At 43.0% G+C, this 14574-nt stretch overlaps 1 protein-coding gene across 1 annotated transcript in view; it reads right to left on the bottom strand.

The window, feature by feature from the left end:
- Positions 1-14574, bottom strand: part of PARP1 (poly(ADP-ribose) polymerase 1) — a 62044-nt gene that overhangs the window by 6011 nt on the left and 41459 nt on the right. The window contains exons 13-19 of the mRNA XM_045011437.1: positions 12573-12768; positions 10954-11082; positions 6308-6391; positions 3557-3679; positions 2357-2485; positions 1497-1595; positions 659-811 (exon numbers count right to left, since the gene is read on the bottom strand). Coding sequence (XP_044867372.1) covers positions 659-811; positions 1497-1595; positions 2357-2485; positions 3557-3679; positions 6308-6391; positions 10954-11082; positions 12573-12768 — 913 coding nt within the window. The remainder of the gene's footprint in view (positions 1-658; positions 812-1496; positions 1596-2356; positions 2486-3556; positions 3680-6307; positions 6392-10953; positions 11083-12572; positions 12769-14574) is intronic.

Below are 14574 nucleotides of genomic sequence, written 5' to 3'. Positions count from 1 at the left end.
TGCTGCTCTAGCCTGGGCTGATTGGGGAAGTGGCTGCAGCTGAGGCCACGCCCCAAACTGAGCCACAGGCCTTATAAAAAGGCCAGGGAAGCCAGAAGCACAGACAGTCTCTCTCTGGCTATAGAGAGAGATGGGCCTGGCTGCTTAGGAGCTGGAGACCGGATACCTGAGTGAAGCAGGGCTGGGGAAGGCTGAGGAGCTGGGGAGCTCCAGCCTAGAAAGCCCCAGGCTGCGGCCTAGCAGTGGGCCAACAGGTACTGGGGGTTGCAGAGGGCAGCCCAGGGGTAGGCCAAGGCAGCAGGTCCAAACCCTCCTTGCCAGTGATGAGTAGGCTGATACTGCAGTCGGCCCCAGAGTGTGGGGCTAGACAATGACTGGCAGTAGCCAAATACTGAGGCAAGGTGGGGATAGAGGGTGAGGGTTCCCTGAGGAGGGGAGACCCTAAGAGAAAGGGGTTACTGCTAGGGGGCAGCACCCCATGTAAAAGGGCACCGGGTCCAGGGAGGGACACGGGGGCCAGAAGACAGGCGGATCACCAGCCTGCAGAGGGCGCTCTGAACGCTGGAACAGAGCTAATTCCCAGAGTCACCAGCAGGAGGCGCCGCAGGGGTGAGTCCAACCTGTTACACACTCGTTTAACAAGTAGCATTTAACATACCACAGGAGCTTCAGGTGGAGCTATTCGGAGACCCTGTGAGAAGATGCCAGCAAAGTTGGTAGCGCGGGAGCCATGCCAGAGCAGCTGGCGATTATGAAGCTGTCTGAACGGTTTGTAACGCTGATTTTCTCCTTCACGTTCAATCTTGAAGATCTTTATCATTTTAAAGAGGGAGAAAGGAAAACAAAAATCTCATAGTTAATTGGTGCATGGCAAGATGGTCTGATCTCGAAAATGGGTTAATCTGTGCTAGGAAAGTTAACATACTAAGAGAAGCAAACTTCATACTGTCATAATCTAACTCCAGCTGCCAGTTATCTATAGCAAAGGTTACACCAGGACATTTCATTATAAGTTATTTCCCCTAAGTGCTGGAGCTAGGCATAAGCAGACTCAAGGGGGCCCCCATTTGCTTTTTTAGTATGTGTTGGGGGAAAAGGGGCACCAAAATATTCCTTTGTAGGGCTCTGGGTGGGCTAGCACCACCTCTGTTCCTCACCCCCCCTCTAATTTTTACTTGCTCACAACTTTCTGAATAATTCTCCGTTGAGGTTGAAATTTTCCAGGTTTCTCTTAGGCCAAAGTGATTTTTCCCCCTGGATTTATTAAGAGACAAATGAAAATAAAAACATCTTGACAGCAAGAAATGTCTTAAAACTCAGATTTGCAAATTCCTCCCCAGCTCCTTGCCTTGAGATTTTATTGTATTCAGTCATGTAACAAGTACTTTCTGTAACAGAAGCTCAGTAGTTATTCAACACACAAAAGAGACACTGAAGAAAGCAAAGGTGTATAAACCAATTTTACACACCGAACTCCCCACCCCTTCAAAACTTACATCCACAACTTTTAGATCATATGCATTGTGGGTAGAGGCATGTGTATTCTTCACATACTGCTTTATGATCTTGGCTTCTTCTGAATCTTTATCAATAACCTGGGAGGAAAGAGCAGAACACAAATGGTTTCTTTTAAAAATGCAGATTAATGTGATCCAGTTAGGTCATTTTGGGGACTGAAACATTCATCCTGCAGTTGGTAGCTCCCCCCATTAGATCTCTTATTTATCACTAGGACAGACCTGCCTTGGGCATCATGAGTTGTTTTTTGGCCAAAATCAAAGAATCATCTCTGTGTGAGTTGAAGGGTGACAAACTGTTATTGTAAAAGCAGCAAAGAATCCTGTGGCACCTTATAGACTAACAGACGTTTTGCAGCATGAGCTTTCGTGGGTGAATACCCACTTCTTCAGATGCAAGAAGACTTGCATCTGAAGAAGTGGGTATTCACCCACGAAAGCTCATGCTGCAAAACGTCTGTTAGTCTATAAGGTGCCACAGGATTCTTTGCTGCTTTTACAGAACCAGACTAACACGGCTACCCCTCTGATACTTGAAACTGTTATAGGAGGCTTTGGAGAGACCGGGATATATGGGCTTTCCCCCATTCCACCCTTCAGGAACACAAACAGGGCATTAGAATTAAGAGACTATTTTTGTACAAATGGTGGAGTGAATACAGGCATATATAATAGTATACTGGGAGCTCAATATGGGCATGATTTGTTCCCTGCTAAAGTGGAAAGCTGTATTTTTAGTTTACCAGCAGTGCCTTATTCATTTGTTATACTCCATACGAATGGATGCCAAGTTCATATTCACAGTCACTGACCACAGTCTACTATTCTATTTCATTTACCTTAATGTTAGTTTTGAGCTTTTCGTAGTTGATGTCAATTGGGTCTTTATCCCCATCTTCATTTCCACCTCTGAGAAGGCTGTAAGCGACCTCAATATCAAGCAGGTTGTCTAACATCTGCACTTTGGCCTGGATAATTTGAAGAGATTATTTTTCTTCCCATAGGAAAGTCTTTACAGCCTTAAAACCTTGTCCTGCAGTTGCTATGAGCATGTTAATGCCGAGATATTTATAAATGTCTGTGCACCACGGCCACAACACTTGAGTGGCTCGCATCAATAAAGCTATCTATAGAACATTCCTGTTAACAAAAACCCACCTATCCCCATTATAAAATCAATACAGCAGCTGGGCAAACAGATCTGACACTTCTCTTTAAGCAAACCATCCCAGGCTCCAAAGGAGGGTGCAGATTTCAGCTGCCCTCTCCTGTTCTGCTGCCAGCTATGGAGAGTTTAAACTCCAGAACAGAGAGCTCAAGCAAACTGGCAGACTTCATTCATCTTCTGCAGAGGGTCATGGAGAGAGAAGCAATTTCTCAGAGAAGTGGATCCCGGGCTGTGATGTCAAAAGCAGCTCAGTATCCATGAGGATTGTGTAGAACCTACATTAAGACCTGCTTGACCTTTTTCTCCGCTTTCACAAAGCTAAAAACAAATCCCCTCATTTTTCCCCTTTCCATTCAGTTTTGCTACTTTAAAACTTTACATCAGTAGATCCTTTGGCAAAGATATGCAACAGAGTATGAGCGGGAGTCAGGCTAGCATTTTCAAGCCTGAAAACCTAAAGTTATCCCAACTTATACTGAGGAGGAATTTGGCCCAGAATCTCTGTAGCTGTATATAAGCCACAAAGCCTGTGAAGTGATGATTAAGAGCTAGTTCAGCCTTTGCTATGCAAAGCACAGGGGACAATTCTTCAGACATTTCTGGGTAACAGCTAAGCCAACTTAAACAGCATAGAAAGAAGCCTACATACTTAAACACAAAACTACACTATAAGTCACAGCCTTGCAGTGTCAAATAGGATTGCGAACTGTTCTGTCCGAAACGATGAAGCAATGGTCACTTTTAAGTTGACCTAGTTAACTTCCTAGAAGGTGTTTCCTCATTCACACTTAACAAAATGCAAACCTTCTACATTTGAATATCAGGTGCCAGAGCTGCTTTCCACAATAAATATCATAAGTTTCATTAATACCTGGATATGTTCTAGGTTATTTAAGAGAGGTGGTTTCTTCATCCCAAAGTCATGAGGTATCAGAGTATAGAAGCGATTGGAGAGATCCAGTATCTGAGAATCACTGCCACCATCAGAAACTGCCTAAATGAGAAAAGGAGAAATGAATTCTGAGAAAGTTCTATGCAACAACAGATGCACTCAAGGTACTTGTTTTGAAAGACTAGTAAAAAGAAACATTACCAATACAAGGACATAGAAACACAACCAAAGTGATTTTAATGCTGAAACCCACTTAAATGAATAAAGGGACAGTCCTGTTAAATCACTTTCCAAGTTCCAAATCAATACACCTACAGAAATACAATCATTTTCCAGTAAAGGAACAACTGATAAAGGAATAAGCTTGTTCAAAAAAACCCTGAGGTTCTGGGTACACCAAAACAAACGACAATAAAACAGTAAGCACAGACATGCTCACAGAGTGAACTAGAGAACAGTGGAGTGAATCATTCTGTTGCGCATGCAGCTGATGTGCATTTACATTAAGTCTGGAAGTGCCCCTCTGCATGCCTCTTTTGGGTACCATACAGAGGACTTTTGTGAGCTCTCTGGACAATATTGACTAGCGATCCTTAGAATGCTCCAAATCATGAGCAACAGTGCTTTATAGCACCCAGAACAGATGAGCAGTACAGCATGTCTAAATATATCATTAAGCAAACACACTCCCCTTCCAGCTTAGAACCTCATCTTGGAATGCAGTGAACAGAAGTAATGATTAATCCCCCATTTGCACCAGCAGCAGTGGATTTGGTCCTGTCTTAGGCAATATCTACACCAAGGGTGCTACAGCGGCATAGCTACGGCATCACAGCTATGCCTCTTGTAACCCTGTAGTGTAGACACAGACAATGGTGATGGAAGGGGTTTTTCTATTGCTGTAGGAACTCCACTTCCCTGAGACACTGCAGTTAGGTCGACAGAGGCATTCTTCTGTCAGCCTAGCTGCATCTACACCAGGGGTTAGGTCAGCATAGATATGGTGCTCAGGAGAGTGGATTTTTTATACCCCAAGCGCTGTAACTATGGTGACCTAAGTTTTAAGTGTAGACCACACTTAAACTTTACATACTCCTCCTACCACATGCTTAAAATGCTATTCTTCCTAAAGAACAACTTAGGTCTTTTTTACACTACAACTCTGAAGTAATTATATGTCCTCTTAGGGCTGGTCTGCACTGGAAACTTACATTGGCAAAGCTGTGTCTCACGTGTGTGAAAAATGCACACCTGAGATGTAGCTATCCTGACCTAATCCTAATAGGCAGCAAAAGGTAGACAAAAAAATTCTTCTGTTGACCTAGCTACTGCCTCTTGGGGAACTGGATTACCTACAGTGATGGAAGAACCCCTCCCGTTGCAGTAGTGAGTGTCTACACTGAAGCACTGCAGCTGTCACCATAGCATTTTAAGTGTAGACAGCCTCAGTTACAGATGGTGTGATTAATAGTAATAGTGTCCTCAGCAACGGGTTAATTCAAAAAGAATGAAGCAGCCCCTTTACTGCAACCTAAAGTATGTACCCTTCCTCCATTAACTTTTAGTTGATCAAAACAAGTGTAACCTCTATAAAGTACAAATGCAGCAAGGAATCCAGCTGTGTTCTGAGCCCAGAATGACTTCTGAATTCCCTTGCTGGTTGTAAAGTCTGTTTCTTGCTCACCTGATCTGGAGAAAGGGGTAAAAAGTGAGGTGCCAAAGTTTACAGACAATATTAAGCTGCTCAAGATAGTTAAGACCAAAGCAGACCGTGAAGAACTTGAAAAGATCTCACAAAACTAAGTGATTGGGCAACAAAATGGCAAATGAAATTTTATGTGGATACATGTAAAGTAATGCACATTGGAAAAAATAACCCCAACTATACATACAATATGATGGGAGCTAATTTAGCTACAACTAATCTGGAAAAAGATCTTGGAGTCATTGTGGATAGTTCTCTGAAGACGTCCACGCAGTGTGCAGCGGTGGTTAAAAAAGCAAACAGGATGTTAGGAATCATTAAAAAGGGGATAGAGAATAAGACAAAGAATATCTTATTGCCCTTATATAAATCCAGGGTACGCCCACAATTTGAATACTGCGTACAGATGTGGTCTCCTCATCTCAAAAAAGATATACTGGCATTAGAAAAGGTTCAGAGAAGGGCAACTAAAATGATTAGGGGTTTGGAATGGGTCCCATATGAGGAGAGATTAAAGAGGTTAGGACTTTTCAGCTTGGAAAAGAGACTATGGAGGGATATGACGGAGGTATATAAAATCATGAGTGATGTGGAGAAAGTGAATAAGGAAAAGTTATTTACTTGTTCCCATAATATAAGAACTAGGGGCTGCCAAATGAAATTAATGGACAGCAAGTTTAAAACAAATAAAAGGAAGTTCTTCTTCACACAGCGAAGTCAACCTGTGGAACTCCTTGCCTGAGGAGGTTGTGGAGGCTAGGGCTATAACAGGGTTTAAAAAAGAACTGGATAAATTCATGGAGGTTAAGTCCATTAATGGCTATTAGCCAGAATGGGTAAGGAATGGTGTCCCTAGTCTCTGTTTGTCAGAGAGTGGTGATGGATGGCAGGAGAGAGATCACTTGATCATTACCTGTTAGGTTCACTCCCTCTGGGGCACCTGGCATTGGCCACTGTCGGTAGTCAGGATACTGGGCTGGATGGACCTTTGGTCTGACCCAGTACCACCATTCTTATGTTCTTACCTGCTGAACCTCATTAAGGATGGAGTATGCACTCTGGATCTGCCTCTTGCTCAGCTTTCCCAGTGGCATTTTCTGGAGGTCAATCTAACAAGGAGATTTGTTGAAGCAATTAAAACAGGACTCCATTACAATGAAACCTCCATAGTTTCTCTCATCTGGCCACCAGAAAGATCTGAGTCTCCAGACAGAATATATTATATAAAAATTAAAACAGTTCAGAGCTGGCATTTATCTGCACGGGCTGAAGAATGAATAGAGCAGTGCAGCCAGAATATGTACAAGTTATCTCCCAATGAGACAAAATTATGTCTGTAACTTAAGATCATGTGCAGTACTTGGGCTGAACAAAATAAGTGTTTCAGTTTAAGGTTTAATATTTACCTAATGCCATAAGCAGTCATGACCTTTTACAATTAGGTCTGCTGCTGGAGAAACCAATATAAAGGGCAGTTTGAACAGAATAAAATATCCTTCAGGAGATCACATAATGTGCCCAATATTTTGACTGCAGTAACAGTCCAAGCGTACTCCATTTTCAGCACTTGCACTTGGCACCTGTAAACTGCAGAGTAAAGCATGAGGAAGCTGTATTCTGTATTTTGCGTACAGAGTGCCCCATCAAGGCACATGTTAACTAAAAGTGTAATCTCACAGTACAAGTTATGCTTCTGTTTTCCACATTTTATTTACTAATTTGTTTTAGAAATAGATGTTGCCTGGCACCCCCACCTATCTCATCCTCCCCACATTTTGGGCAAACTAATTAAACCCCCCAGATCTTAATTCTTCTAGTGGTTCATCTCTCAAGACCTTCCCAGATCTCTCTGGTCTGGTAGCACAGTTTTGAACAGCTGGAGCTTGGGAGTTATAGCTTAAATCTAGACCTTTTCATACACCAGCTTTGTAATGAAGACGTATGCGGCAGCATTTAACAAAGCTCCATTTTAACTGAATGTTTTACAAGAGGTTATGGATATGCTCTATGGACATTAGCAGTCCTCACAGAACACCCCTCAGCTTGTCAGGTCAGTACTATTTGTGTAGTTAGAGCACTGACAGGCACCAAATCCAAAACCCTCATCCCAGAGAGGAAAACTGTAGAGCAGCTGGTTCCAAACAGGATTCAATGGCAGAACCCTCTAGGAAACTCCACAAATCATTTACTGTTGGATAAATTCTATTTTATTCATTAAATTTAAGTTAAAATTCTCAGCTACACATGCACACCCCTTCTGCAAAGGAACTTGAGATTCTCTTCTGAACCAGTGAGCCTTGCCACCCAAGTGCTGAAGTAATTTGCAAGATAATTTGCACCTTGTATCATGGTACAGAGATTTGCTTCCCCCTCCTGCTGCATCTCTAACTGATGAAATCCAGCTATAAAGAAAAACCAAGCTGGACTGAGAGATAGAGGTCACAGCCTCAGATATGACAGAGTGCAACTTACGATATCTTGGGGACATTCATGTAGAGGGATACATACACTTTCAGGAGAAATAAGACAAAGATAGTCATAACCAGACAAAACATTCTCAGTGATGACAATTTAGGCTAGCCACTGCCTAGACCAATACACATTCCCTAATAGCAAGATCTATTAGATTGTTATGTAGCCTCCCAAGAGACCAGGTCTGGGCTGAAGTGCTGGAAGCCCATTCTTCAAGTCACTTAAAATTAGCATTACCAGGGTGGAGTGGTAATCTCCAACTGCTATATAGGAAGTAGAGTAGCAAACGAGATGTAAAACTGATTTTAAGCTGCAAAGCAACATGGATCTGATCTGTTTAACTTTGGACAAAACAGCACAGAGATCATGAAGGATCAGGTCTAGATCAATAATATAGTCACTTTACTGCTGCCAAATGCATCAGGTATATTGTCAGAATCACCTCCAGTACAGTCACATGCACCAGGTGGAACACGACAACAAAAGAACACAGAAGCTGCAGACACATGGAGTACCAGCAGCATATACCAATGCTTTGTGAAGGGGTAATGTAGTACTTCGCCCCAGTGCTCAATGTCAGGGTCTCCAGCCAGGAATGAGAATGGACAGTACTAGGGTAGTTCAGGAGCTAGTCCACTTAGCAGGTGTTTACTACAAGGCAATTGTAACAGGACTGGTACAGGGTTAAGTGAGGGGAAGTCTTTACAGAATCAGAAAGCTGAAGAGAGTCTTCAGGTCACCCCCATCATGAAAATGATCCTTTATATCACAGCAAGTCTAACGGCAAAAAGCCTGAAGCTGCCAAAGCTATCTACACACATTGGGAGTGCCTGGATACGGTGCAGTAGATAAAAGCACATGAAATCAGGCAGATGAAAGGACCTAATAAACCCCTTGGGGAGACTGCACACAGTTTTTTGGCTCCCTAGCAGAGGCAAATATTCTTCCCTCATTGGAAAGAGCTGCTGCTCCCAAGCATGGGATAATAATGAAGCCAGAGTCTAATAGGAAGAGCAAGTCTCCATTCAAGCTCTAGGGGCCATACAGATCCTCAGATGGCACAAATTAGAGCATGGGTCCAATGGAGCTAATTTTCTCCAGATGATCTAGACAGTACTGGAAATGGAGAATCATTAGCACTTATTTCAGAAGCTTTAAATCCAAAATCTGCTTTCAAAAGCCACAGAATATACAGGAAAATCTCCTATCATAGATGCTTCAGAATGTGCTTGCACATTAAAAGGACTTCAGGTATACAGCGTTTCACTGCACATGACAAACTGAAGTGTAGTTGTAGAAAAGGTGGTGTGCAAATTAAACTGTATGTCCCAGAGAGCATGCAACACCTCTTTCAATATGCAATTTTATGCTAGGTAAATTAAAGTACCTTTATAGGCTGACCAAAGAAAGCAAGAGAGAAAAGTTGCTTAACATTACAGATGCACTGACATGCAGCAGTTCACCCACAGCATTAAAAATAGATTTGGAGACTGCAAATGAAAGTTAGTACACATATTTTTATGCACGGAGCGAGGCAGGCATATGGCCCTACTTCAACTGTGCGATGATTATCAAAAAATAGTGGCTGAGTTGTGGACAAGCCATGGAAAATTGCGGAAAAGTAATAATGGACCTTATTATTTGCAGTAATAAAGCCCATTATTATTTTTCCGTGATTTTCCGCTGTGGGCTGCCTGGGGCCCCCACTGTCAGTCTTGCGCAGAACGGGGCTCCCACTCTCAAACTGCAGTGGAAGCCTAATATTGAGGAATCCGCAATTTCCGCAATATTGGAAGTTAAGTAGGGCCTTAGGCAGGCACTACCAGACCATTCTTAGCCCCACCTGTTTGGATTCATAGCTATATGTTATTCTAAAGACATGGGAAGAAGGGTGAATCACAGCGTTTTTTTCCTCAGCTGAAAGAGCGGTGAGCCACTGACCACATGTCTACTCTACAATCTTAAATTGACCTATGTTAGGTCAACATACAGCCACCACAGTAATTACTACCCTCCTTCTGTTTGTGGCGCGCATCTGGGTGGGGGGTGGGGGGTGGGGGTGGGGCGGGCGGCGGCTGAGAGCCAAGGCTTTCAGGTCTGCGCAGCTCCCAGTCGGGAGCAGGGGGCTAGCCGCTTGGGCCTTCCTGCCTCCCATCAGCCGGAGAGCAGCCGCCTGGGGCCTCTCGCCTCTGGTGGGGAAATCCACACCCAGAGTCCAGTCAGCTGCCATGTTCCAGGGGGGAGGGGAGAGTCGGGACCCCAGAAACAGCAGGGCTCCCAGCAGGAAGTGGGGAGCCTGGATTGCAGCAGCCCGGCTCGGGAGCCAGCTTTCTTGTCAATTTCACAGCCAATGTAAGGAATGCAGTGTACACAGACACTGCGTCGCCCTCACTACACTGACATAAGGCCTACCCCTCTTGTGGAGGTGGGGTTATTATGTCGGTGTATTAGGGTAACTTACATCGGCGCGAGCAAGACTGTAGTGTAGACACTGATATAGTTAGGTTGATATAAGCTGTCTTATGTCAACCTAACTCCGTAGTGTAGAGCAAGCCTTAAAAACATTACACAAGAATCTGGCACTTAACATGGCTGAGAGTAGAAAATAGGCTTTATCAAAACATCACCTTAATGCACATATCAGCTTTCTGTGCACCTCCAGGGTCTCTGTTATTTACATTTACTAATAATAGTTTTACTTGTGTCAGGGCTGCAGACCCAGAAGGGTGTTTCTTGCCTCATGTATCAGTGGCCATCTGAGTTAAGATTCCAAAACCTCTACTAATGGTGATGATGTGCATAACACAGAGGAATACAGAATGATTTTCCTGATCCCAGGTTGAGCTTACAGGATGAACAGACAGAAAAGTCTCCTTTAGATTTACAAGTGAGAACATTCAATATAGACATCACTAATGAAAGATGCGCCAAGATGACATTTGTATAGTTATGATTGAAGTGTCATGTATGGGTTTTTTTTTTAAACTAGTGACAAAGGCTGGTTAGACATCTCCCACCCCCACACACACCCCTTTATCGTAGGGCCTGATTCAATGTCCTCCAAAGTCAATGAATGATTCCCATTGACAGTGCTGGATCAGATCCACAGTGCGAACAGCCTGCTACTGCCAGCATAACTATCGTGTCTAGTGGGAAGGAGTGACTAGAAACAAGCAACATTAAATAAAAGTGCAAGTACCTCAAATTCCACCATGGCTTTCTTCATGCTCTCCACATCAAAGATCATCTTAATAAGGTCCTGGACTGGCTTAGGAAGCTTTGATTTGGTCCCAGCACTCACTGTCAGTTTCCTCACCGCTTCTTCATCCTAGAAAGAGTAAATACAAACATGCCAAGGGATAAGGGAAATGTATTGACTGTCATGGTAACAACTCAAAGCCAAGTTAGAGAGGGCACACTATTGTACACATGCCTGAATTTGGTGGGAAATGTGGGGTATTGCTCTGAGAATACAAAGCAATGGGTCATTAAGTCTGTATTAAAAAAAACTGAATAATTGTTAACTTGACATATGTGATTTCAAGAGGTGCTCCATGTAAATGCAAGTTAAATTTAGAAGAACATATTTTTCATCTTCACACTTGTATTTTGCTGCTTCACCCAAAGCAATATTAAATAGATTTTCTTTTTCAACAATACTTAGCATGTATGTAGATCTTGGTCTGAACTAGGAGACTGTGCTTTGTTTGAACTTCACAGCCTGTACTAATCATTTTCAATACATTTCTATAGTAAATTTTTCTATTCATGGAACAATCCAGTAGTTTTCTGTTGACCACAATACTATTTGTGTGTTCTCCTGGATATAGATCAAAGATGCTGTAGCCTGATCAATAAAGCATCTGCCTTGTACTTCAAAACAGAGTTCATTGTTCATTGAGGTTGTAATTTTATTAACTGCTCATCAGTGTAACATTCTGAATTAATGCAGACTACTTTGCTAAAGCTACCTATTTTTATATTCTAACATTTCAGTTGACATCCAACAATTTGGCCATATGAATATGTGATAAAAATTAGAAAATATTTTCTAGCTTTGTTACTGTTATCTCAGGGGCCATGTTCAACAACTGTAGGTTTAAAAAACGCTCAGAAGTATGATTCAAGTTGAGGATATCCCTTTAAGTAAACTCACAGACGTTCTCAGGGGTCAGAAGAGGGAGAATTCTTGTTTTACTATTTAAACAGCTCTCTTCTGCAACAGCTGATGTCTCTTTTTTGGTCTGTTCAGTATATGCATTTGACAGAACTCTGGGGAAGAGCCAGTTTTAGTGTTTCCTCTGTTTGTATGGGTCACTCACACAGCGGTAGGGGAGAGAAGTACTTTCTTACCAATAGGAAAATGAGATTGTGATGTACAACTGGCATGGGATTCGGGGACCCGGGCAGTACATGAAACTACTTTTGACTTATTTTAAATGACAACTTTTCAAATTGGTGTCCTTTTAACTTCCCCAATTGAGAGGTCCCAAAAGTGGGCACACACTGTCAACTCAAAGGCATCTGAGCTAACTTTAGTTTAAACACTTTTCTAACGTGACTAGTTATCTATTTAAATGCACTGTTGTTTGCACCTGATCTACATGGTAAGCCACTTGGGGTAGGCACAGTATCATCTTACACTTGCATTGCATAGAGCACTTTAGCACTCTGCCTAATGCAAAATATCCAGATTCCTGCACCTTATCCTTTTGTTGAACAAATGCATTCAGAAAGCAAATAAGATAGTGCAGGATAAGCATTTTCCTTTGTGTAAGAAAGAATTATCTTCCCAGCACAGGAATATTAGGGAGTTACCTGTCCATAGTCTATTTCCAGGGGGTAGAATTTTTTGGGATATTTAGTGAAGTTCTTGGAATGCCAGGAGTTGCCCGTTTTCTCTTCATACAAATTCAAGAAGTGCTCAATGGCATCATCTTTAGATGGCATCTGCTCCAGTTTGTTACTCCCAATCACAGTGCCAACACGACCCCAAGATCTGAAAACCCAATACCTAGAAGCAAACAAAACAGGAAAAGGGGACAGTAAGATCTCTGGATCTCAGTTCTAAATGAATCTGATCCCTCAATAAAGACTGCATGGATATAAGCATAGTATCAGAATCATCCATCTGCATTATCATTCAATGGAAGGCTCTCTAGTTTTGGAATGACTACACACACATAATGGGGCAAGTTTTTATACATCAATGCCTAGAGCTACCAAAAAGTGGCTGCCACAGAAAGGTGTGCACACTATATAGGCACCAATATTGAATTTGATGTGTGAATGTAACACTGAAGGCCACTAGATTAACAGCTCTGGAGACAAAAGTGAGGGTAGCAGCGAAAGCTTTCCTTTACTGTCCTATCATCATGCTTCAACTCTGACTTGGTGGGACCTTCTCCAAGGCCTGGTCTAATGCAGTTTTTTGTATTAATTTCACTATTTCAGATGGGGGGTGATTTTTTACTGAAATAATCAAAGGGGTACACGGTTATATTACAAAGGAGCCTTTATACTGGTATAACGGTGTCCACACTGGGAGGACTTTAGCAATATTGGTATAGTTAAAATAGAGCCGCTTCTGTGTATAGACAAGCCTATGGCAGAGAGCCAGGCAACCCTTTGCAATCTCAGGAGACGCCAACAAAGTTGCCACCTGGTGTCCATTGCGGCTGGGATGCTGGCACTTGATCTATGGATAGGGCCCTACTAAATTCACGGTCCATTTTGGTTAATTTCAGGGTTGTGGGATTTTTAAAATAGTCTATTTCATGGTTTCAGACGTGTATATCTGAAATTTCACGGTGCTGTAACTGTGGGGGTCCTGACCCAAAAGGGTGTCGTAGAGCTGTTGTAGGGGGTTCGCGGCATTGCCACCCTCACTTCTGCGCTGCCTTCAGATCTGGGAACTAAAGGCAGCACAGCTGCGTAGCTTCCTGAAGCTGAGGGAGGTACCTGGAGGTAGGTCTGGTCTCTCTTGGGAGTGCGGCCGTACAGGGGAAGAAATCCCGTCCTGCCCCAGCCCTGCTGGGACTAGCAGCTAGAGCCTGGTGCACAGTAGGAGACCCCAGCTGGGGTGCCCCCAGCCGTGTCCCTCCCCTACAATAACTAGATTTAATGGGGGAGATCTGATTTCACGGTCTGTGACATGTTTTTCATGGCGGTGAATATGGTAGGGCCCTACCTATGGGACCTGGATTGAAACTAACCATACTTCATCATTGACACCCAACAACAGCAAATGGTAGAACACCTTTTGCTCACTACCAACGAGAACCTCCTCTCTAGTCTGCCAGTTCAGCTCTATAGTCCATCACTAGTCACCTGTGCCATCCAGTCCTCCCACCTACACACCAGAAAACCTTTAATATTGATACATTAGTCGGATTGCTTTGCTTGTGTGCTGTATCCCTTTCTCCCCACCCTTTATTCATCTGTCGTTTTACATTACATGTCTTTGGGAAAGGGACCAGCCTCTATCTTGCAAGCAACTAACATGTCTGGGCTCTACTGCGGGCTAAAGATGCCAATACTGCAGAGTAAAATTAATTAGGATTTCAGTGCTTTTTTTGTTATCAATGCCCAACTTTATATCACACTCAAAAACATAGGGGCATGGCTACAAATGTCAGATTTCACCGCTACTCATTAAGTGTGTCATAAGCAGCAGCACTGTAAGTGGGTTCAACTTCCATTTGAGAGAGTCAGAGTTGTGCCTGCTTACATCAAGGCTGAACTGGCCTATAGTGGAGCCAGAGGAGACGGTTATTCAGAGAAATTCTGGTGGCTCTTGGGAGTTGGGAGGGAGAAGGAA

This window comes from Mauremys mutica, chromosome 3 (genome assembly GCF_020497125.1).
Source record: "Mauremys mutica isolate MM-2020 ecotype Southern chromosome 3, ASM2049712v1, whole genome shotgun sequence".
NCBI lineage: Eukaryota > Metazoa > Chordata > Testudines > Geoemydidae > Mauremys > Mauremys mutica.
The sequence above is the reverse complement of the archived record's forward strand: the minus strand, read 5'-3'. Positions and strand labels throughout refer to the sequence as shown.